Raw genomic sequence first — 26,827 nt, forward strand, 5'->3', positions numbered from 1 at the left:
GTATTTTCTTACATATGTGAGTGTCTGTGTGTGTGTGTTGGGGGGGGGGGGTTCATTTGGACAGGACATGGATGGAAACTGACTGTTTGGGGGAGGCATACAACAATGAGATGGTAATTCTAGTTATGTTGACTGAAACAAAGGGAAAATGTCCGCAAATACTTACAACTAAATAAGTCATCTAGTATAGAAAGATTGTTGCCATGATTAAAGCACCATTGACTTGGTCACACTTTCGTATACATGTTTGACATATGCCCTACAAAAAGCAACATCATTTGAAATTCCACAAATTCAACATTCACTCTTCTCCTCCTCCTGAGGGAAATATCTGGCTCTGTAGCTCCTATGCTCCACATGTTCACCAGCTAGTACGCGGTTTGGTGCTGGGCAAGTGGGCGCACAGTGGGTTTATCAGAGCTCTTCTGCTGAAAACAACCGCCTGCTGAGGCTAGAAGTGAGGTCAAAGAGAGCATTCCGAGCGAACTTGAACAGTAAAGTGGCATGCTGTGAGTGCACAGTACTACATAACTTGCCCACTACGTGACACGCCCTTGACACGATCGCAGTTTGGTTAGGTTTAGGTGCCAAAACTGCATGGTTAGGGTTTACGTGTCATGTAGTTAAGAGAGTGTGTCTCATAGTAAAGTGGGTCTGTCGTGGAGCCTGCGAGACTGCTGATAGACCCTTCTCAAACAGTTAGCTGAAAGACTCTAAAATGGTCCACAGACCTGAGGGAAGCTGCAGAGTCAAGTGATAATTCTCTTGAGGTTCATTGCAACGACCAACTCCTGTCACATTAAGCACAGGAGGTCACTTGTCAGTAAAAGGCAAGATGTGTAAAGCGTTTGATGAAACTACAAATGTTGTACTGTGACAGTCTCATATTTGCTGCATGTTATTCTTTCTTCAACCCTGATCTGATTTAAACATCCTACAATTCCTCACAGAAAATAGGTATTTTTCTGCCTGTTTTGACAGATTTGTTGCAGTGTTTGTTTGTCACCCTTCAGATAACATGTCAGTTGTAATCATTGGCAGTCAGTTTCAAAATGTTCACTGACAGGCCTCTACTTTCTGTATTAGTGGTGGCTTTGGGCGAATGTTGCAATTTTACGCCTGCCACAGTTTTGGCCTCCAGTTGTAGTGTAGGACTGCCTCTCTAAATGTGTTGTGTATGAATCTTTACATTGTATTTGCTGCTAAAGAAAGTGCATTATTTGATATCACATTAACTGAGATCTATGCTCACTCTAAGAAGTGCTGGAGAGGTTGTATTCATTGTATTAGTATGTTTTATTTATGATTTGTGTTTTCCACAACTGTCTTTCTCGAGTGAATGTTTCCCAGCCGCTGTTCAGGCAAACATTTCTGTTCTCCATTCCTGTCAGTCTGTCATTCACATTCTATCTGCTGTATTTTGTTATTCTCCGAACTCGCTTTGCTTTCTGAACTTTCTTAGCCACCGTCTGGGTAAAGTAAATTTCCTTTGAAGTGGATGATCTTAAATTCTGGGTTGGTTGAGGAGGAGGACATAGTGAATGGGAGACAGAGGGAGAAGAAGGTGAGGTAGGGAGATAGAGGAGACAGAAGGAGAGAGGGATACAGAGAAAGAAACACAGGAAGCAGAACAATTTCTAATTTTTTTGAAATATTATTATTTTATGTCAAATTCAGCTGTTGAATTATAAAAGAGGGGGACTGCCCATTATTTTTATGCTGCTTTGCTTCTCACACACACACACACTAACGGTATTTTTCTTGGGAACATGAGCACCCACAAGACCTTTGCAACTTCTCACTTCCTTTTCCCTTGTTTTTCCTAACCGGAGCACATAAACAACACATAATTGGTAAATCATGGAAAATCTTCCCCTCGTTTAAAATAAACCAAGACACAATTGTTCAGAGTCAAACAGAAAAATAAAGTGAGTTTTCAAGTTTTCACAAGAGGGTCGTTCCCTTTGCCAAACAGCATCTTGTTTAGACACACAGGTGCATCTATACATACATACTCACAAACATACGTATGTACAGAAAGCACATCAAGGGACGGGCATGGCATATTTGCTGGCAGTTTTTGGCAAGACATGAAGCGAGACAAACACGAGAAAGTATTAATGAGAAAGGAGACAAAAGAGGATTTGCTTCCCTTCTGTGTGGAGGAAAAAGTTGAGTCTGTGTTGGTATTTGTTGTTTGCCAAAGACTATTGTAAGTGTGTTAATAAGAAAAGCAGTAAACAAGCTTGCGTGCATTTGCGCGCATGCCTATGAAGTGTGTTAATGAACTGAGGGAGGGTCTTGTCAAAGTGATAAATAGAACAAAACACACCGGGACGGATTAGAGAAAGAGGGGGAAAGAGGGAGACAAAGAAAATAAAGAGATTAACCATAGGATGCCTTGAGATTGAAGGGTAGAGGAGGTGCAGAGGGGGGGATGAAGGAAGGTATATAGGGAAGGAAGAGAGGGAGGAAGGCAGGGAAGGAAATCACAGAGGGATGGATGAAAGGCAGAAGAAAAGCTTTAGGAGGACGTGAGGAAAAGAGATGAAAGAGGAGACCTGGTAAGGAAAATAAAGGAGAGAGAGTGGCGAGGGAATGGTGAGGTAGGAGGAATAGAAACAAGGAGGACATCTGGACGGGAAGGATAGAGAAGATGGGTAAGAAGGGAAGGGGTATGTCGTCCAACAGAAAGCCAAAACAAATATGGAAGTGTAGGGAGAGTTGGAGTCAAGAGAAATGGAGGAAGAAATCATCCAGTTTGATGGAAAACCTGGATTTAAAAAAAGGGGCACTGATGAATGTTCTTAATCTAATTGAATAGAGAATAAAGTCCACTGGAGAAGGGAGAGGATTAGGGATGGCAAAATGTGAGGGACAGTTAGGAGGTTTGATGTATATGTTTACTAAGGAAAGGAATAAAGTGAAGGTGAGAAAAAAAGAAGTATTTGAAGAGGACAAAGGAAAAGAAAGAGAGCAAAATGAATGGAACAAACAATAAATTATATTAACAGCAAAGTCACATTTTGTGTATTATATATAATATCCAGCACAGCATACATCCAATTCACCACGCAGCACTTACTTACTAAAATGTTAACTTTCATAAGAGATTCTCCTGTCACTCCGTCGTCTTCTCCCACCAAAACATACCGTGGGAGGCAACACCATGCTGGGTGAATCATTTTAAAAAGACATTTTATACAAAGAGTATGGCACATATCAGGGATTAAAGAAAATCAGCGGGGAAATCGGGTGAAATTCCAAGCGAACCAAATTCAATTTGAAGCAAATTCCCCCCGACTGTCAGTCACTGTGACAACTCTCCTTTTTTTGTGTTTGTGATGTGCTTCTGTGAACTTTAGATTAACCTGGCTTTCTCTTCTCACTCTCTTCATTTCTCTCTTCATCTCTCTGCAGGGTGTGGTTCCAGTCAGGCATTAACTTCCTGGCTGTGAAACCCAGCAACCTCGTTGCGTGGGAGATCAAACAGGAAATGGCACCGGGAAGCAGTTCGTTGGCGGTGATGTGTCAGAGGAGGGTGTCCTCCACAGCAGAGAGGTAGGGCTGAAGCTCGCATATCTACTCCTGTTTATTCAACAGCTTCCTCCGTCAGCCACCGATTAGCTCCAACATGGAGGTTATGTTTTTGGTTCGTTTGTTGGTGGAAGGGTGTAGCATGGACCTGGGAATAACCCTTTACATTTTGTAGTGGATCTAAATCACAGGGCGGATACACTAATTATTTGTCACTGTTGCTATCGGTGTGAGATGGTTCATGGCCTTGTTGAAGGTCTGCGCTCTCCGATCACCCTTCTAGTTTCTTCCTTTTGTATTTGTGTGTTCATAAAAGTCTGCGGGGGGCTGTGGTTATTCTGCACTCAGGCCATAAAAATCTCAATTTTGAAAAGATAGGTCAGTTGTTTTCACAGTAGAAGTTTCTGCAACATAGAACAATTAAATATTTATGATGTATGTTTCATCTACACATTTAAGTTTACAGGTAGGAAACTAGGATGGCTCTTGATTCTGTTTGTTGTTATTATTATTATTTCTTATTCCAGGGAGACACCTGAGGCAAATACACTGTTTTTTATGCACTGGTCAATTTTGATATTTCTGCCTATTTTGCTTCCACGTCTTCTTTCAGATTAGTGGAAAGAAAACATCCAAAATACACATTTCGGTGTTTATTTTATTACTTTGTCTGTTTGTGTCTGTAGATATCTCCTAAAGTCACAAAATGTTTGCAATAGATAATGCCTGTTAAGAGTAGAAGGCAAGAGTAGAAGTAACAATTAAGGGGATTTATTTCAAACTCAGGTACTTGCAAACAAAGGTTCTCAAACAATGTGGGAGAGGCTGGGACAAAGTGGTCGTGCCAAATTAATATAAATGAATATAACAAAACTAGGCCTGGCTAACTCCAACCTCTGACAACAAAACAGAAACAACATGGCTTTACTCGCTTATCTAAAAGAATAGCTTCACCAAAACAAATACAGGGGTGGTGCACCTGCCAATAATCCTCAAGTATCTAGACAAAGGTGAACAACGTGTGTGTACAAATGTAAAGGGTACCCCAACTCACCCACTGTCCTCCACCTCCCACTACAAACCTTAACAGATCATCAATAACTGTGTGACAGCTCAAACAGGCAGAGAACAAAAACGAAGAGGGTGAACTCCTCAGGCTTCCTCCGTTTATTCTGGACCCAGTGTGCTGATTGTCCATCTTGAAGTGTGTGGAGACCAAGGAGCAGCATGACTGGCCTGCACAAGTAGAAACCAATCACCTTGTTTGCAGCTGGAAAGAACACAAGGGAGGGAGAGAGAAAGAAAGGCAGGAGGGAAGACAGCACATACACGGGCGCTTTGTTCCTGCCTGACATGTAGCAATGCCTCATTTGTATATTTAAACATAACATTTCAGAAAACTTGTAATACAAAAACTAATTGTCTTACTCTAAGTAATCAACTGTTTCATGGTGATATCAATGTTTATAGAATTTTAAAGGCTGCTTTTCTCAAAATTAATTTCACCCTGAGCCAGAAATCAGTTTTACTTACACCAAACTCTTCGGCTTCATTCTTATCTATATTCTAAATGGTTTTATTGAGAAATTTGTTCATATATCATTCATAGGCTGATTCATTTGATGAACATTTTATTCCTAAAAACAAGGCAACATTTTTGTTTTTCACAGCTGTTGACAGAATTTTCTGATTAATGGGAGTTATAAAAATAAATCTCCAAACTCCCTCTGTAAAAGCATTTAACTCTAATATGTCAACAAAATGAAATTCAAATGTTGAACTTGGTAATCCAATGCTTAGATTTCTGTTCTGGAAATGTGAAATTAGAACAATAAAATAATCCCTCATTTGCATATTTAGACATACATTTTGAGTAAACGTGCAATGCCAAAAAAAATTATAATTGTTTTATTGTAACTAATCAACTGGGGGAAGTCCCATGACAATATCTATTAGTTATTTTTTTTACCCATGGGGTGTCTCCTCCTAGGCTTTCTAGGAGCTATCCTATAAATGATTGAACACTGTATTGCATCGACAGTGTAACACCAAAAGTCTATTTACTGACTTGCTTATAATGTGACCTTCAAACTGCAAACTCTAACCCATAAAAGTGCATGTTTAGGTTTACATACTGAGGAGTGTCAAATTCATAGACGAGAGGTTGTGTGGTTACACATTACAGCCTGTACCGTACACACACCATGAGCATGTATTACACATACACAGTGGGCTAAAAAGCTGCAGTGGAAAGCACTGACCCGTGTGTCACACTAAATTTGCCATTTACTTGGTAATTGCCCTGCCCTGGTTGGTTATGTTAGTGGTGTATATGGATTTTGCGCTTGTGAGTTTAGTTTGTGTCGGGAGGGTAAAACCAGCTAATGAGTCGGGTGATCAGCACTTGACCCCAGTGCATGGGTAAAAGGTTGTCGTCTCATTGATACAAAAAAATAACAAAGACAGATGAAATACGATAAGTCTGGATGAGACTTTTAAAAAAGAAAAACAAGGTGGTGAGAAAAATGTTTCGCTTAAAGAAGGTAAAATCAAGATGGCAAACAGAGACTGAGGTTAACTGGGTAGCAGAGAAATATTGATTCAAAGTGCACAAGGCAACGGTGCAAACACAACACAATGCACGTGTAGCAAACACAACACAATGCACGTGTAGCAAACACAACACAATGCACGTGTATCAGGTAGGGGAATTGAAGTACCTGAACTGAAATAGCCTTGATCCAGGAGATACCAGTGGTTTGACTCACACACAAGCTCCAAGCTTTTAGCTCAAAGCAGGCTCCAAGGACAACTGTCAAAAAATGTATTCCTACTCTGTGATCAACACATGTACAGTGGGGATGAATAGTTATTGTGAATTTACTAACACCTTTGAGGGAGACACATATACCCTTTTTATTCTTGTGTATTTTTTAAATATTGACTTTAAAGGTTCTTTTTAAAATGGATACAGTAAATGGCATTTTGGAACAACTCTAAGGGAAGTGATTATTAAATATAAGTATATAAGTTAAACTGAACTGTGCTATTTTCAAGTGACTAACCGCTGTCCTGCAGCAATGCTCATAGATTTAATGAATTGTTTAACCTTTTATCTCACACACCTACACACATTCACAGACTTGAATCTGCCCAGTACAATCACTCATCACTCTGATCTGCTGGTAAAAACATGCAGGCTATTTAGTAAAACAAACAATTCAGAAAAAGTATGAATTCTCAGAAGAAGTAACACTAATGTACCATTCCAGTGTAATGTATAGAAGCTGGTTCCCACTAGTATGAATGCTGTGTTAATGAGGTGATTTAAAATGCAGTCCAGACGACACGCATACAAACAAACGCTGAATGCTAGATGTACCATGCTGGCTGACAGCTGGAAACTATTTACTAAACTTACTGTTAACATGGATGAGTTTTGATCCTCTTCTCTTTCTCTCTCTTTTTCACCTCATCTCTCTCTCCATCCATCTCTTCCTTCAACCTTGTGTTGGAGTGACTGAAGTTCCTGCTTTACTGTCCCTCATCACCTTCCTTCTCCCCTCTCCCCTCTCTGTCTCTCTGTCTCTCCCTCTCTGCTGCTTGAGGACAGTGCTGATGAATGACTTCATATTGCATGAAACTATTATAGCAGGACCCCAGCTCAATGAGCACCACTTAGCTAGCCGTTAGCCACGTCTAGCCCTGACTGATGGACGTCATCGGCAGCAACGGGTGACCCAAATGTGGCACTGAGGGAAATAAAACTGATGACACAACAGCTTTAAGCTTTCTAATTAAGAGCATGAGACGAAGGTTTCCATCGGATGTTTTCAAGACTTTGGAGCTTGTCTTTCTACGTATGGGAAAGGATGCACCGTAGTTTGTTTGGAGGGATATCAAAACGCCGTTGGGAGTCACATCTTTAATTGCTAAGCCCAACCTCCCCTTGTTACCCTGCAATGCATGTCAAGCTTTCCATTCCCCTACAGCACATGCCTCACGGTACACAGTTTACGTACTGATAATGATGGAATATTTACCATCCAAATTCATAGTTGTTTTGGAAACAAAAGCAGACGTCTAATTTTCAGACCGCAACCATTGATTTTCCCAGCTGTCACTGACAGTAACTACATAGCTAATTATGCTAACGTTAGGTCCACGACTTGATTCAAATCTTCATCTCTGGCTGGTATGTATCTTGTTGTGTATCTTGTATCATTACAAAACAAGTTGAATTCCTCCTTAAACTCATTGGCGTTTTGGTGTGGAAGAGTCTAAACAGGCCTTACTTAAAGTTATGGTTGCTGAGCTATGATTGGACAATTGCTGTTTGGGGAAGGGCTGTAGCAAAGAGTCAACTGGTGAACAGAAATGCATTCTTGATGCTGTGCATATTTCTTTAATGAATTGCTCACGGACTCCCCTGGTCCTCTTCAGCATGGCTAGGGGAAACTGAATGCATCTGATGAATTTTGGGATGTGCCAGACATTGTAGCCTCAAGGCAAGGAAGTTATTTTCCTGGCCTGTTGTCGCTCATCGGGACGCCGTTGTTAAAGGTGTTCAGATGGATGATTCTAAGCGGCTGCTTATTTCCCTGAGCTTTGGCACTTATCCACGTTTGGTAGATTTTTTTATGTTTTGGGGTTTTTAGGTGTTTTTTGCCCTGAAGAAAAAAGTCATCAAAGTGACGTCAGGGTAAACACAGAAAGTGATGCTTTGGACACCAGATTATGATATGGCTATCTCACAAAGACATGTAATGAGAAGCAAACACATTTCACATTTACATCCACTTACACACATACACACTCCTGCTGTGTTCAAAGTGATACCGTAAACAAAAAAAAGGTGCCTAAAAGCTGAGATTATGATGCGGCAAGCACAAATACAAGTGTACAGGCCTGTACAAACATGGGCAGAACACACACACACACACACACACACACACAAGAAGCAGGGCTGATACAATGCGATGCCTCTGTGTTACCTCTCTAATGAAACAGCAATGAAGGCTGTAGTTGGGAGTGAAGCTAACACAGGGAAGACACACACACACACACACACACAAACACACAGTATATACAGATCGTTGCCAGCATACAACAGGCAAGATCTCAGGCTTTTATCAGCGATTTTGTGGGCAGGATGGCTAATTAAAAGAGCTGATCTGTATTAATCTCTAATGAGATATTACTGGTTGAGACATGAAACAGCAAGTGTGTTTTTTTTATGAATGCGCGGGTGGAATGATTGCTTCCTCTCACAATGAATGTTGTGTATTGATTCCTCTTACCTATTGTTGTTGTGTGATATAATATGATGTGACATGATACGGTGTATGCGTATAATAGGGGCTGTATGGTGAGCGGATGCACCAATTAGAACCGAAGCGTAGGCTTCGCTGTGCGTGTGGGTGTGTTTTTCATGTGCGCCTATGCATGTGTTTATGGCCGTGTATGAGGTGGGCGCATGTATATATGCTGTCGTGCATGCATAGTACTTTTGTATACATGTATGTAGGTTGACCAAAAAAGACCAAAAAAGAAACCAGTTGTTGATTATGATGTTAATTACTGTTCCATCATCACGCATACCAGGGAACCTCATTTTTGTTTCATTAAAGCACCCGTACTTGCCCAGAAGTTTGAATCAGAGCTTCTCAGCACTCATTTGTTTCTTTATTGATTTTGATTATACGGTAATTATACATTATTTGGGCATTTCTCACTATTTGGCCATTCTGATATCACTTAGCTGTAATTTCACAGCACCATCACACTGTGTTATTGACACTCTGCTCAGTTCTGCCTCCCTGCCCTTCTGCCGCCGTGTACCCGTGCTCTGAAAAATAAAATATAATGAAATGTTTGGATGTGCATGTGTGTGTCTCCTCTACCTCAGAAAATGCCATTGAAGCGCCCTCGAGCAAGTTATGTGCTTTGTTGGAATTCGTTTTGATTATCATTACAAGTGATTCATTCATCTTTCACTGCATGCTATTTTAGTATCATTTCAATATCATCTTATGATACAGTATAATCCTGCTAGGTTTATTATTTCTAGCAAATATATTGAATTATATACTTTATTCCATCCATAAAATTGTGTTGCTTATGTAGTAGGCTTGACCTTGTTGAGTTTTCAGTGTTGTTCCTGATACTGTTAGTCATTTTTTTACAGCCTCTCGGGAGTTTTGTCTGACTTGTAAAATGAGTTTCTCTGTTCTTCCCGCTATGTTTACAGCCGTTTTATTACTTTGCATGTTGAATAAATTTAATCTAACAGGAAGTGGAACAGGCTCAGGATGACCTTAGTTTTCTAATATATGAGGAAAATGTGCCATGGTTTGAGTGTGGCTGATGATCCCATGGAAACAGTGCTCTATTTCATGATCATGATTAGATCTATGGATTAACACTAATGGGCCTCGTTCGATAGCCATAACGCACTGCCCACACTCCATACAGGGACGGGCTATTTATCTGCTTGTGTGTGTGTGTTTTTGTGGTTGTGTATGTGTGTGCTTGCGCGTGCTAATTTTCCAAGTTTTTCATCATCCTGAGCCCTTTACTTGCAGTGGCAGCAACAGAAGCCATTTAATGATTTTACAGTAAGTTGCTGAACCATCGTCAAATATATTATACTGCAAGTAAAAATAAATACATTTGTTTAAAGAAAGCAATAAAGCATTTCTGTGCAACGTGTTGCGTGTAAGATGGTGAAACAAAATCAAAATCATAGCAGAAATTTTCCAGGAAATTTGTGAAATTGTTGCACATGAGAGGTGATTGTTTCTGAACAGTTAACACCAGGGGCCGTATTCATGAAGCTTCCTCGTTCAAAGAGTTGATTTCAGTGACGAAATTCCCAGAAAATTCTTAAAATTATGATATTTTCTAAGAATTTTCTCTTCCAGTTATAAGACAAGATCCTGGGAAAGATAAAAGTTGTTCACAAAGCATCTTCGTGCTTAAGAGAGCTCCTAAGTGAAAAACTGTTCGGAGTGGGGAGGAGGACTTTTGAGATGCTTAAGAGTTTCTGAAGCAGAAGAGAAAATGATGGAAAAACAAAGAGGTAGTGGAAATATTCTCCAAACGCTGAATGACAGTGAGTTAATGAAATGCTACCATGGATGGATGATGGGACAATGGGCTCCTGGGCACAGACATGTAGGAGGCCCCCCCACCTCATCCAAACTTGAGTCTCAATGAGTCTACTTTTCATCATTTTTTATCTCTTCATGGTGGTTCTGCATCCATTTTTCTTTGATTTGCGTGCCTTTGTAGTAACTTTGGGTCATTTGTTGCCGTTATCTGTATTCTTCTGGTTGTTTTGTGTTTATTTTCATTTCATTTTGTCTCCATGTACCCTCTCATGTTAAGGACCAAACAGAGTGACAGTGAGCTAATGCTTTTTCTTAAGATGCTAGTTTGTTTTATTCTCATTCTCATATGAACAATATTCTTAAATAGATGGTGACAGTTGTTGAGCGCTATATTGATGCATTTATCATCATCAATAGTGTTGCGTAAGCTTTAATCTTGAACACTGCAGTTAAACCAAATCCTTGTACAACAAAGACAAGGCTTTCAATCAAATTGGATTCTGGTTTCTTTCTAAGCTGAAATGTAAGCAAAACTAACAGCTCCACATGAGCTGCTTTTTCACTACAAACTGGCAAGTCGGTGAATTAACAAGCGAGAATAAACTTACATTACTTTCCCGTTGATTAATAACATATTCTGGGTGCTGATAGCAATTATATTTAAAAGCTAAGATCATGGCAGAAAACAGCATCCTTTGTCTACCTTCTACAGCATCTTTGACAAATGGCTTATTCATATTGTATTGTATGGCCACTACTGTAGACAAACTGTGCATGCTGCAATAAGAAATCCAAGTTTAAAAGTAATCATGTGAACACACTCCCAGAGTTCCCAGCGTTCAGACACGATAAAGACGTTTTTGACATGCATGTAGTTGATCCTCAACAACAGTGGTTCTCAACTGGTCTGGCTGCGGGACCCACCATCACCCCTTAATGGCAAGCCGTGACCCACGACCCCAATTATAATTGTATATATATATATATAATTTGGGTATATCTATATTCAAGAAGTCTAGTAGTAGTAACGTCTCTGTGTAGTAAACAACTGCCAAATCAAATAAAGAAAGTACACATCAATTATATTTTAAGTAATATTATTCTAATTTTTCAAATTTTAACTGGATGGATTATAAATAATACATAGAAATACATAAATAAATGTTCTTCTCATTTCAAGTAAAATAACGGCTGGACGTAACAGAATTCATTTTAGAAAAGTTATTTTCACTGAATTGCCCTGCAGCTTTAAATTCAGTTCATTCAGTGTGAAGTGAAAAAGCCACAATATTATATTTTTCTCATCTTCTAAAAAGAGAAATTAGTGCTGGAAGAATTCAGCTATATGAGTCTGTCCAGTCACAGTCTAATGTCTCTGGTCTCCTTGGACATTTTTCTCTTTTGGAGATCATTCTATGATTTGATTTTCACAACTCACACCTCAACAGTCCTGCTCTGCTGTCTGTATCCTCGTCTCTCCCCCGTGGGTCACGGTGTGTGTACATCTCACCGAGTCAGGAAACTTGTCAGAATACTCATATTTGATTGGCTGAGCTGCATCACGTGATGTGATTCACAACGCATTGGTCGGTGTTTTTCCTGCACCGCTGAACAAGTGCCGTAAATGCTGGAATAATTCTGCTGCATAAAAAATGCCCTTCAAAATAAAATCACTTTTTTTTTTTTTTTTTTTGTCAGGCAAAGGCCCGCGACCCACTGAAAACGGGTCCGCGACCCACTTTTGGGTCGGGACCCACCAGTTGAGAATCACTACTCAACAAGACCTCCTGCACAGTCCATAGAGCATATCCGCACATACACACACACATACAAACACACATGAACAACATATTCAGGAAAACGTGAATTCACACCCACTTATGCAAATAACTAAAAAGAAGATGCATGCACGCATTTTGCTTTACCATGCATCACTGCATAGCCTACATAGGTAGGCCTATGCTAAACCGAGTCATACATTTCAGGAATGTCAATCACAAAGTGTGTGTGTGTGTGTGTGTGCGTGTGTTTGTGTGGAGGATGGTACCTTTGCATTTTTTAAATAAACAAGTGCTTCACACTATCAAAATGTTCACACAATCAAATGTTGCACAGTTTTGTTTTTTTTTGCATTTGAAATGCATTACTGTCGGCTGTGAAATGAAAAGATATTCAGTTCTGACACACACACACACACACACACACACACACGCGCTCTGTTGAGTCAATCTTCTGTATGTGACCTGCCAAAAATCCTTGGAGCCTGTGCCCTTCTGAAGGATGTGTATACTTTAAAAACTTGAATCACAAATCTATCTCCAAACAGAGACACACACAGGTGTGAGGATTAGGTTTTTAATATTTGAGCTAGTTTTATTTCACACAACAAGAGGGAAAGATATAGGGCGCGGGGTTAAGTGTTTGGTTTTAGTCGTTTGTAAAGACAAACTAACTCAACAGGGAGCTTTTGTTTTGAGTGCTGTCAGTCTCCCTGGGATACACAAACTCTCACACGCACACACACACACACACACACGGACATGGGGCCAAGATGTCTGCAGTCTCTGTTGGCAGACATGAGGATTAAAAACACAGCAGCAGGGAGGAAGGATGGGAAGAGAGAGGGTTCTCTGCCAACAAGAGAAAGAGAAGGAAGGGGGTGAGAGGGAAAGGGAGAGTTAAAGTGAGTGAGTCGGACGGAGGAACAGAACAAGAAAAAAATGAGAGAGAGAGAGGCCCTGAGAGCTCGACAGTGTTGCTGCTGGTGTTTGTCCCTGGAGAGGAAAACATGGAGAATTCCCTTACACTCATATCCCATTTCTTTCATAGCATAATGTGTGTACATGTACGAGATACATATATATATATATATGCAGGCAGAGTCTATTTGTGTGTGTTCTTCTGTATGACACATTTCTCTGCCCCGTCACTCTAACCAGGGCCAAAGTACTTGCCCTACTTTATCCTAAAGAAATTCCCCTGATGCCACATAAGCACACACATGGACACACACACACACACACACACACACACACACACACACCCACACATCATTGAATGTCTCTCCTAGTGAGTTCCTTTCACTGACCATAATATTTCATCACCTTTTCCAGAACCATACATGACACTTCATGTCAGGTGTCAACCCATCATGTGAACTTATTGTTACTTAAGCCATGCAGAAAGTTTCGGTTTTAAATTGAGATATGTGTCTTTTTGTTTGTGGGGTGCATTAAAAGCATGTCTTCTCCACAGACTTCGCTTTGAACAGGTTCTAATATCATAAATGACTTTGCTAATTCAAACAATTCATTCAGTTTAAAGAGACGTAGTAGATAAGTAGTCACAGTGTTTTAAAGGCGCTTTTGTACAGTATGTACGGCAGTCAATGAAAGCATCACCATTCATACAGTATGGCTTCAAAGTTCAGCGCTGATTCTGACTGTCTTCTCTTCATTAGTGCTTTCAGTCTGTTGCTAGTCCAATCTGTAACATTCAGTTCAGTACAGTACAAAACTAGCCTATCGTCATATTACTCTATGATTGCATCTGTGGCTTTTGTAGACTTTTATTATGGGGAAGTAACATACTGTGTATTAGAGACATATACTGTAAATAAGAAGTGGACATAGTCACCTTGACGTCACCCATTGGTTTGTGGGCTACCCTTTTGAAGCCTTGAGTTCAGCATTTTGGCCTTTGTGATTTTGGTTTTGAGTGAAATCAACAATCACTAACCAGCTGAGTTGTATCTCAATTATCCAGGTGGTCAGATGGCTGCACAAGAGTTTAGTTGACTTTTCAATCGAATCAGTCTTAAATAATCGTGTCTCCGCAGTTCATAATTCCCATAAAATTGCAAAACATTTTCGCTTTGCTATCCCCCAACTCTGCTTTTCCTCATCCCAAGCTTCCAGTATATTATAGAGAGATTTTATCTACTGTATTTCAACACCTCATCCTCTGAGTATAGATTTGTCCCTGAATGAAATATAAAAAAATCACAAGGATAATAGTGCAAGTACACACACACACACACACACACACACACAAACAAATAAAAAAGTCTGTGGGGGTCCTTTAACAGAAGAGCAGAGGAAATGACCACCCCAGTGGTAATGGATAGTGTTTATTGTCCTTCCTTCTTTCCTTCCTTCTCTCTTCCCTTTATTGCTCAATACAGAATTGAGGCCAAAAGTGTCTCTAAAGGTGCATTTATGTACACAGTACGTCAAACAATACGTGTTTTGGTTGCTTTATAGTATATTGAAGCTTCACCAATGACTTTCTTCCTCCCTACTCTTCATACTCTGTTTCCTCATCTGCCTCATGTTCCCCTCTTTTTCCCTCTCTCCCTTGCTTGCTTGCAAATGTACTACTCTCTTTTTTTATTGTCTGATTTTCTATTTCAATTCCACTTAAGCATGTTTGGCTTGCAAAAAGTCAACAATGCCATTCTAACTTTGTGTATTTTGTCATCTCACATCTTGACCCTGAACAATAATTTGGTCCCAAACAAACATTTGGCCTGTTGTTGTTTTTTTTGGGGGGGGGGGGGGGTTAAAATAGGAGCCGGGTTTGTGTGTGAGAGCTGTAAAGATGTCCAGCTTTTACAGCTGATAAACTTCAACCTGGCTTTGAATTTTTGGAATTGAGAGAGGACAATCTGGGTGAACATGGAGAAGAAGAAGAAGGAGGAGGGGAGAGATAAGGGAGGAAAGAAAGACTTGTAAGCTGGAGGTGGACAGCACTAAAGGAAAAAAATGTTCAAGGAGCAAAAGTAGAAACAGAAAGAAAAGAAGAGGTTTAAGGAGGCAGAGAAGGGAAGATAGGTACTAGGGAAAGCTAATTAAAAACAACATGTATTCTTGATTATAATTGTTTGTTTTTTGGTCCAAACCCAGGACGGTGCCAGCTTTGTTCACTGCAGGCAAACCACATACCTGTAAGTGATTAAACCTTCTTAAAATAAACCTGTCATCTTCCAAGACAATACTTTTGGGAGCATAGCTCATCCGAATGAATTTGATTTAAGTCCTTGTAACTTCAGTTTTGATCCATCAGCTTGTCTCCAAGGTGCCCCATAATTTACCTCGTCTGGAGTTCAATGCCGTCATCCAATTAAGTACGTTGACCCATGTGACAGTCCTCCAAAAAACACTATTTACTGAGTTCCTCAGGCTGAAGATTCAATTCAGAAGGCACAAAGGGAGAAGGGACACCTCTTCAAAGGATAGTCCTGTAATTCTCCAGGTTATGAGACGTTTTATGTAAGCGGAGGAAAACACTAGCTGTCAATTACAGGAAAAAGGGCAAAAAGCAGCGATATTCGGTGGGATAAAGGCAGCATTTGTGTTCATTACGTGTGCTTTGGTGAGCGTTCATGTGCTCCAACAACGCCCTGAGCGATGACCTGGGCTGGCTAATTAGGCCTCGCAGATATGGATGGGGTTTGTGTGTATATCCTCGCCTAGCATCATTCTGTCACTCACTGAAATGACCCTGGCCACCTGAGCACACTCAATCACCAGGCCGTACTCATATGCATACACGTATGCAAGCGAGGATGCGTGCAGGCGCGCACACATGCACCCACTGGCTTCACACACATACTGAATTTATTAAATAAACTGCGTGGGATCCCAGGGTTCATCCTGACTGTAAAGTTAATACACACACACACACACACATGGTATCGGTCACTCGTGACTAAACACACAAACACCCATGCAAACACGCACACTGTACTTTTCTGAATGTTTTTGTAGGCCATGCTTTAAATAACCTTCCAATCCCACTGGCTTATTCCCCTTGCTCTAACACCCATTCCTTCCTCGCTCCCTCTCCCGCTCCCCGCCCCCCCTGCTGCCTCCCCCCATCTTTCTTCTCCTCACCCTCCATGCCCCTGTTAGAGCCCCCCTGGGAGCCTGCGTAGCGGGATGTGTGGCTAATTAAGGCGACCTACGCGGACCCCGCGTGTTCGAGTTCCTCTCCTTAGAGATGTACAGTATCATAGAGCGAGCGGCAGTGCCGATGCTAACACTAACTCTGTGTCCCTTGTGCGGGTGAGTGTGTGTATGTGTTTGTGTGTTGTCGGGGAAGAGGTGTCAAACGTTGGAGATATCTCAGTCCCTTTCTGCATTTCTCTTCTTTTTTTCCTCTCTTATTCCCATCCCTTCCCTCCCTGCGTCCCACATGTCCTCCGTCTCTTCCACGCCACAAAACCTGCCCTCCTTTAGCTCTCTCATCCAACCCTCCTCTCTTTCCTCCCATCCCTTCTTTGCCTCCCTTTTCCATCCAGCTCCATTCTTTCATTCTCTCCTCCTGCTTTTGCCCTCCTACCCTCCTTAGGCGACAGGAACCCCAGGGTCCCATTGCTGGTGTTTAATTAATTATTTTCATTGTGTAAATCAAAAACTGAGCTTGTGTCCTTGAGTCGAGAGCTCTCGAGTATGCACGAGCAAACGAGCGACACAAACAAACTGAGGGGGTCAAGCGCCTCCGTCTCCCAGGAGGAGGCTAAAAGGATCTGCAGAAAGAAGAAAAGGAAAAGAAAAAGAGAGGAAAAAGTTCCTTTACTTTGTGAGAATGTGGGACGGAGGATTGTCTTTCAACGGGCAGGGAGGGAAGTAATGGGGGAGGGGGGTGATAATAATATACAGTAATCCAACCGCCAGACAAGAAGTCAACACCGGCTGATTCTGCTAAACCCTGGAATATGTTTTTTACTTCTGATGCCAAAGTTTATAAAATGTTCTCTTTCCAACAGCATCAATCATTTCAGAAAATGCCAAAGACTAAAACACAGAAATAATCCCAAGGCAATTTTATTTATATAGCAGCACATTTCTAACCTGACCCGCCAGATGGTTTGTTACACAGAACCATCTGAGCACCTGTTACTGGAAACAGTTTGGAAGAGGGCAGGCACCTTGAAAAAGTATGTTGCAGGTGATTGGATGAACCATCTGTCAATCAAACTCTTGCCAAAGTGAGTATAGGGAGTAGGAGCAAAAATACATTTTCCGTTGAGAAAAGCCTTCAGTGCTGTTCTTTGCTTTCAGTGAAGAAATACCCTCCAGTTCTGATATAACGGATCCAAATGCAGCATCAACGCTAAACAGTCACCTCTGTTTGTTGTCACACACACAGCTAAGCTGCACGGCCATAGCTGCCTGTAGCTCCTCACAGGACGCCGATTGGTCCGTGCTCTGGCTTGCCGGTCAGAAAGGCCTTCTTGAACCCTGACAATATGGAATCTCGTGTCATATGTGCTCCCACGATTCTCAGGTGATCTTGTGACATCGTGAGAATCCAGCTGCCCTGCAAGGAAAGCACATTTCAGCAACAACATTAAACATTAAAAGCGTCCAGACATAAGAAACACATTTTAGAAGATAATAATATGATAACATAGAAGAGATAGGATGCATACGATGGGAAATAAAAGCCACTTAATGATAGTAATTATTATAATAATGATATGTCAGTGGTGATTTGATTTTTTGTAAGACGAAAAATCAGCGTATTTCTCTGTGAAGGGAAAGACAATACGGTGGCGATGACTCCAGTAAGCTCTTTGACACTCCATTCATAACCCCCTCTGACTAATAGAAACTTAAATAATGAGCAAATGGTATTGTTAATAATAATATAAAGACAGAATATAAAAGGAGAGAGAAGAGAAGTACTGATGTGCAGAACACGGAGGCTAAGATGACACACTATTCAAACCACTTTGTAAAAGCATGCTGGGAGAGGAGGAGAGCAGTGGAGAGAGGAAAGGATCGACATCTTTGCTTTGGCTGAATGTTTTTCACTTTAATGGCCACCTTATAGAGAAGGGGGGAGGAGAAGGATGGTGGGAGGCGGGGGGGGGGGGGGGGGGGGGGGGAAACCGATTCAACGTCCTTTTCTTTCATGGCTCTGGTGAATGCCTGTATTTTTAGCAGTGAGCAGGAGGAAGGGAGGGTGGCAACAGAGGGAGTAAAGGAATGCCGAAAAAGGAAACAGGCAGCTGTTTACTTTTCCTGGTTGTCCTATACATGCTAAGACAGCAAGGGAAAAAAGGACAGGATAGACAGAGGGGAGGCCATGATAGGGATTGGAAGGAGAGTTGGGAGATTAGACAATGGTCTTCACTTTGAGGCTCCTGTGCTAACATGTCTTCAACATCAAGCGAAGAGTGAGGGCATGATGGAGAAAGAAAGGGAGACAGGAGTCAGCGCATTGTGGTTTGCTTTAGTGAAGGGGGGGGGAGTGATGAGTGATATAAGATCTGATTGAAGGCTGCATCTTAAAATCCATTTATTTAGTTATTCATTTCATGGAATGTTTTTTAGGAGGCGACTTGCCAATCAACTGGCATCACAGCTTGGTAGCGCCATGTCCCCCGGGTTTTCTGTTGACTAAAACTGCATGTTTCTGGTGGCGGTCTCGTTCAGTCAAGGTTCTAATGACACAGTTCTTCTTTAAATTTGTTCCAAATAAACTTAGTTTGCTACTGACAAAAACACATCACTTCCTGTGTGCCAGTTTATTTCTCCCTGCAAAAAGTTATCCAATTTACCATGGCTTTATTTCCTCCAGCAAAACGACCAATATTTAGACCCATTGCACAATAGGTACTGAATATGTCAACAGAGACTGTCTTGACGATGCATCTTTGTTTAAATATATTCTGCTGCAGTCATGGCTACTGGGCAGCGTGCAAGCTGCAAACTTCATCTGAGTTCTACACAGTTTTGATTTCAGCAAGTACAGGTCTCAGCTGGATAAATTACATTAATATTAAAATTATGCTTGTGTCACTTGACATGATCTTCTGACATTGATTTTGTCCTTAATTGTATTTTGAGTAAGTGCCTTTTCCATGTAATCCAATTTTATTTAGTAGCTGTATGGCTGGAGCCAGCACATTGTTCTGCTCTGACAGAAGCAAGAGCTTGCCAGTAGATTTACGTGTAGCTGAAATTAAATATTTTACCCCTCTTCCAGCGTTGTTCTTGCTGTTTAATTTATTTTCTTGCAATATCTGCTCTTGCAATACGATAATTGCAACTAAAGCGTGATAGTTATGTTTTGTGATTTTGTTTAGGTGCTCAAAGTACTTGGTTTAAGAAGTCAGGTCATGTGTTTTTTTGTTTTTTTTTATGACTTTGATTTAACAAATAACATATAACTTTACCTAACCTTAACCTTAACCTTAATGTGTTTATTACCTAAACCTAAAGTCTGGGGGTGGGAACTACCACTTCCTAATGTAAAAAAACTTTGCAGATGAACTTAATCCCGAAAGCCACAACTCTCTCTCACTTACTTTCGCAAATAATTTAAAAAATATATATATTATGTAACGTTCTTAGCAGCTCTGCTTTAACCATTAGTGGTGAAGAGCAAGCTTACTGAAAGGGTTAAATGACCCAGAACGTCTAAATATCAAGACCTGACTGAGGAATGGTGCTTCACTGATTTCTCTTCTGTCTCTTTTAGTCCAGGACAAACATCTTCAACCGCTTTGCAATGCAAAGGCGACACACATCCAAACAACAATGGTGGACACCAGCTGGTAACTCCTCAAAGTCAATGAGTTTTCTAAACTGTTTATTTCTTCTTAAATTATTTTCTTGACCTCCTGAACTTTTGCATTGAGGTGAAGTAAAGGCAGACAGGAAATCAATAAGAACAATGTTTTGAAGAACTCAGATCTGGCTTATTTCTCTCTTGATTTCCCCCCCGCCCAGTTTTTTCACAATTTAGAGATTCAAGCCTCTGTCCTCTCTGCCCTGAGACCTGGAGCTTTAACCTCCAGCCTCCTGCTGCTCTGTCTTTATCCTCACGCACGTTGGCACATCATCCCACCCACTGGGAGTAACATCAGGTGTTTGACAATGAAAAAACAATAATACTTTTCCACGTAGGTTTGTTTGTGCTTCCTGGTGTGACAGTGAAAATCGTCCTTCCCTTCTCGCTGTCAGTAATTGGTTCCTAATGACAATAAAAGGTTAAAATGTGTTTCATAGCTGACAACAGCACCTGTCCTCACAACGGATGCTTTCCTGTCTCTCTCTTCTCTTTTCTCTCTTCCTAAACCCTTCATCTTCCCATCACTCCTCAGTCTTTCTCTCACTCTCAGTTCTGGTACTCTTCTGTCTTTTTCCTGCTCTGTTCCTGTTTTTCAACCTTTTATTTTAAATTAATTTTGTTCTGTTTATATGTGGCTCATTCTACCTCTCCTTCTCTCTCATTATCTATTTCCATCTCCGTTTCAGTTCCTTAACAAGCTGCTTCCTGTCTGTCTGGCACAGCTGTTGATTACCTAATTACCTTGCCTTTCACACTCACACACACGCAAATACACACAAATACACACACTACCCCTCTCTGGCACACAAGAAAAAGACTGCTAGGGCTAAAGCCATTGTTTATAATCAATCATAAACGGACTGCATTTATGCAGCGCTTTCCTAGTCTACCGACAACTCAAAGTGCTTTACAACACATGCCAACATTCACCCATTCACACACATTCATACACCGCTCATCAGGAGCTGTTAGGGGTTCAGTGTCTTGCTCAAGGACATAAAAGAACCCCCTACCTCCTGGACCATGCTATATGTGTGTGTGTGTATGACAGTGTGTGTGTATGAGCGTGTCCTAGTGCTGTATCAGTTGTCCAGCTCAGTCATAACACATATTGCCTGTCAAGATACAACAACAGGGAGGTCTCCTAAAGAGACGTCATAATGAAACCTGGGCTGGGCTGATTTATTTGTAACCATAGACTGTATATAAGAAGTGGACGTAGTCACCGTGACGTCACCCATTGGTTTGCCATTTTGAAACCTTGAGTTCGCCGTTTCCGCCGTCCCCATCGGGTTTCTTTTTTGCAACAAGAAGTGATACAAGAGGGTGGAGCTAAGCACAACCGAAAGCTGAATGAGACGTTTTTAGGCTACCGAAATGTTACAATTAACTTTAATGAACGGAAAACACACAATGAATGATCAACTCCCAGACCAGACAACGCTGTGGTAGCGACCTGTCAATCACAAGGTAGCCACGCCCTAAAGCATACCTATAGCTTTATGCTCTATTTTACTCTAAATGAGACCATCATTTACAAAATAAACATCATGCTGTATTGAAGAAGACTTGAAACTAGTGATTGAGACCATACACTCAATTTACAATGTTAACTGAGGTAATAAATAGAGTGAGAAGAGTCATTTTCTCATAGACATTCATGTAATCAGACTTCTTTTTACAACCAACGGAGTTGCCCCCTGATGACATCAGAACGAATGCAGGTTTAAGGCACTTTGCTATGAATACACTTTTCAGACCTGGATGTTGCCGCTTGTATGTGACACGATCAGTGAGTCTTTTATGACAAATGTAAACATTTCTTGCCATTGTTGAGCTAATTAATAGAGGGTACATTGCCATATGTAAAGGACAAAGCCATGGCATGCAGAGTGAAATTATATAATGGTTGTGTTTGGCCAGCAAAATGAATATTTGTTCCAACATGTTCCTCAGTTTAGCTCTTTATCCACTGTGTTACTCACCAAATGCTCATGGCTGCATGATATTGTTGAGGAAAAACGTTTTTCACAGTATTTCCGTTCACCTTTTATTGTCAACAAGGAAGAAGTGGTAATGTTCTGTTGTCTCCTCAAGACCAAGAGCAGCCGCTGGGTCCATCTCTTGATTTGTTTTGCTCATAGAGTATTGTTTTATGGTTTAATGTATTTGCATGAACAAATGGCAAATCCTGAAAAAAGAGGATGTGCAATCTGTGCAGGTGAGACATAAAAACCCCAATTGGTGCTGCAAAAATATCTCACCCCTGGAGGAAAAATAGAAGACAACAATCGAGCACATAACATCAAACTAAACACAAGGGAGAATGGACAAACAGAATCTATAAATAGCATGCAAGGACAATAAAGCTTAGCCCTAGGGCTGAGAATGTGATGGGATGGGAGAGGTGTGTGTGTTTCAGTTGTCATGTAAATTTAAAGAGAAAGAAAGGAAAGTGTGTGTTGCACTACATTCTTGGTGTGTGTGTGTGTGTGTGTGTGTGTGTGTGTGTGTGTGGTGATATGCCAAACCTTATTCTGTGGTATTTTACTGGCATATTTCCCCATGTTTACAGATTTTGTTTTGATCTGGAACAATATGTAAGTGTTAAGACGATTGTTTTTCAGATTGGATATTGACTAAAGCCAGGCCAATGACGAAAATTTGTTGACGAGCCAGCAAGTAAAATCCATTTCCATCCCTCTGTCTCTCTGACTTCCCTTCACTTTTTCTTGCTTCCTTTTCGATCTCATTCCTCCGCCCGCCAAGTAATTAAATTCAAAGGTGCTGTTTTGGCATTAGATGAAGTACAGAGGTGCTTATTGCCAAAGAAAATACAACAAATAGCAAATGAAATAGGTCAACTATTAGATGAAATGACAGTTCTGTAACATTTCACCCTTTCACACCCTCCCTCTCTGCCACTATTGACTTTTCAACCTTTTTCTCGCGCTGCTCGTCGCCTCATTTTGGCATCAGTGGAAACTTCTTTTCCCTGTTTCACGGTCTCTCTCTCTCTATCTCTCTATCTCTCCCTCCTCTCTCCGTGATTAACGGTTCTGATTATGTGTGCCAGGATACCCATTAGCTTGGACACATGCAAAGGCCTCTGCCCTCCTTTCCATTACACACACACACACACACACACACACACACACACACACACACACACACACACATCCACAGTTTGAGTGAGGTTTCCACCATAACCCACAAAAATACTCACAAACCCACATGTACGCATGGTTTCACACACTTTCACTGTTACACACAGAGGCACTAATGCTCTTGAGACTAATTATCAGTCAGGTGTGTCATCTTATATTTATTTGGGCCAGCGAGGTGCTAACAAGCATTCCGCTTCTTTTTTTCTCCATTTTGCCATCTGTCTGCCTTTTTCATTATCTACTTACTTTTGTCACACCATTTTCTTCTCTCTCTCTCTCTCTCTCTCTCTCTCTCTCTCTCTCTCTCTCTCTCTCTCTCTCTCTCTCATTCTTCTTCCTTCTCTGCCCGACATTGCTGAGGCAGGGGTTTTACGAGTTGTGTTCAGTGTCAGATCCAATGAAAAACTGCCAGAGACAAGGGGGTGAAAAAGAAGCGCTATGCTGCATTAAAATCAGACAGAGGCAAAGGTGCGGTTTTGTAGACGACTGCTGCAAGTTTTATTCAAGGAAAATGGTCCCAGCAGCCTTATACTAGTCTCCGTGATGTAGTGCCAAACAAAACGGTGCATGGACTACGACCTCCAGTTGGTGACAAATAACAAGCAAAAGTCCAATATAAACAGAACTCAAAGTGAATTCCTAAAAAGAAAAGCACATCACAAGGCTTAACACCAAAGACTTTATAAGTAAATGAACGACGCGTCTCCACTTCTTACACTGCGCACAAGTGAAATGTTTAACTCTTTAATCAACTTGATTTCTTAACTATATAGAAACAAATTATGAGTGAATAATGCAAACATTTCAAGAACTGAGTTACTGTCAGCCACCTACTTACAAGACTTTTGATTTCTGCTTTGTTCAGATATTTATACATACATTTGTTGGTGCACTTCTTTTCTTCTTTCATTTTCAAGCAGATTAGCTTTGCCTGCATGTTAGTGTGCATATGCATGTATACAGTACGTGTGAAAGATGTGAAACCATGTTACAGCTTGAGAGAGAGGTCGGTCAAAGTTGACCCCGAGCCATCTTTACGCTTGGCCTCTTCTGTCTTGTAACACATTACACACGCTCCATACAGTACAATTGCACTCACATGATGTCAGATGCCAAGACATATGTACAAGCTTGTACTGACTAAACAGTCTCCTCAGTGTCCTCACGTGCATGCATGATGGATAAGCATGCTTCGGGAGCAGAGACGGTTCTACAGCACCAGAGAGATCTATCTGTCACTGAGCACTTCTCTACTCCTTCATCACCACTGCTATACTGTAAACCAAATGCAAATGTGTATTATATTGGTCCATACATATACTGTACAACTTCTGTACAGTAGCTGTAACTGCTGGAAACCGTCATTATATTTTTATGGATGTAAAGATTAGTAATCCTGATTCAGACTCTTGTGAGGAGGATCAAGGTAAGCCTCCAGGGAACGTATAAGTCTATGTAATGTCCCCTTAAGTGACCTGTGTGTGTGCGCATGTGTGTGACCTGAGCTAGCTGGCAGAGGACCAAAGTGTGGCCGAAACTTTTCCCCCCTAAGGCTAAACATTTCTTCCGCTCTGATTATCACATTAGCATGTCCCAACAAATGGCCAGGGACATTAGCATGGGAGCTAACGAATAGGGCATCGACCTGGGGCGTTTGGTGACATTTTATGCGAGTTCATCGTTAATCGATGCCATGCTAAATAGAGGTAAGTGGCTGATAATGTGCTTTTAGAGAGAGCAGGGTGGGACGGTGGAGGATGTTGGTGTGTCAGAGAGGAAATGAGAGCAAGTAAAACAGGGTTTTAACTAGAATATGACCTCAGGGTAGAGGAGAGGGTCCGAAAAGAGGATATCGTTATATACAACACAGGCGTATATATACACACACCCTCGCACTCCTTATGAATATGTTTTTTTTCCAAAGACAAATGTAATTTTTTGTTAATTCATTTTCATTTCAGCTCCTTTTCTCATAATCAGTGTGCTTTCATGCTAATCTGCTAATTTACTATGCCTTTTTCTAAAAGTTTCCAAGTCTTTGCCAGGAACACCAATGAAGTTTTTCTTCTTGGTGTTTTAAGAGACGGAAAGAAAACTTCTACAGGATCAGAGAGTGTACAGTGAAAGAAACAATGGCATCGCTGCTCTTATTCTGACACAGTTTAAGGCCTCCGTGATGAAAAGGGGATTTACGTTGATACTTTTAATCCGTCATGCTGATGTGTGTTGGGGTTGCAATACCCTCGAGCAAGGCGCATGCCCTGGATTAAACGCATGTGATCCTCGCCGACAATCTTTCTTTCTCCGTCTTTTTTACGTGTGCATACAGTAAGTGTGTGTGTGGGGCAGAAATGCATGTAGTAGTAGATGACACATGTGCACACACACACACACACACACACACACACACAGTCAGACTTATGCACGAGCATGCACTTGTTCCACTTTTGTACTTTGATTTAAAGGTTCATGGAAGATTTATCCTCCTACCTTTTCTTTGTCTCACACACACACAGAGACACACACTTGTTCAACCTTTGAAACCTGTACTTAGAAGTTCATGGGAGATTAATTCTCCCACTTTTTTTCTGTCACATACACCAGTGATTCTTTTTAACTTCCCTCTCTCCTTCTCTGTTGCCTCTCTGCGTCTCCTAACACACAAGCAGCCACATAGATAATATTGCATCCAGTATGTGCACAAGGATTCCCACATGGTTGGTTTTACCAATTTTTAGATTAATGAAATCACTTTTCACACTCATTTCTGTCCCATTGAAACAGCAAGTTGTTGTTTGTTGCTTGAAAAACAAAACAAACTGCAGCTAGTCCTTCATTTTGCTGTGATGTTAAATTTTTTAACCTCTCAGCATTTTTCGTGGTTATAGCGTATGTTTAAGTCACCAAAATAAGACAAAAACCTCGAATGTACTTTTTTTAATTTCACATCACAATATCAAATTGTCTCTTGATGGTTTCATCTGGAAAATGTTTTGGCAATGCCGGAACTTCGGCAGCCATATCGAATCACTCACAGAGTTTTCTGTGGTGGGTTTTTAAAAATGGAGAGTACTGAGGTGTTTTTTTTTTTTGCGGGGGGGTGGACCATACTGCAAGAACACATTTAAGGCCCTCGTTCCTTCTGTTGAAGTAAAGTTCTTAAAAGGGTTCCTGCAGTGAAAACTTGCTATTTAAGACACACACCCGCAAAGAAACCAGACAGAGAAAGTTAAAGGCAAGCACACAAAAAAAGACATATTAGGTGCACAGGATTATGTATGACACACATTCCTATTCTTGTCTATGTCTATTCCTCCCTGTTGGGCTGTCTTACCCTTTCTGTCTTGTTCAAATTCTCTTTTTGTCCCTGTGTCTGACTTCTCTCTCTCTCTCTCTCTCTCTCTCTCTCTCTCTCTCTCTCTCTCT

At 41.0% G+C, this 26,827-nt stretch overlaps 1 protein-coding gene across 1 annotated transcript in view; it reads left to right on the forward strand.

Annotated features, from left to right (window-relative positions):
- Window positions 1-26,827, forward strand: part of LOC116384597 (transmembrane protein 132C) — a 142,693-nt gene that overhangs the window by 30,955 nt on the left and 84,911 nt on the right. The window contains exon 2 of the mRNA XM_031849414.1: window positions 3,421-3,561. Coding sequence (XP_031705274.1) covers window positions 3,421-3,561 — 141 coding nt within the window. The remainder of the gene's footprint in view (window positions 1-3,420; window positions 3,562-26,827) is intronic.

This window comes from Anarrhichthys ocellatus, unplaced genomic scaffold (assembly GCF_004355925.1).
Source record: "Anarrhichthys ocellatus isolate YVR2014 unplaced genomic scaffold, GSC_Weel_1.0 scaffold9, whole genome shotgun sequence".
NCBI classification, from domain to species: Eukaryota; Metazoa; Chordata; class Actinopteri; order Perciformes; family Anarhichadidae; genus Anarrhichthys; species Anarrhichthys ocellatus.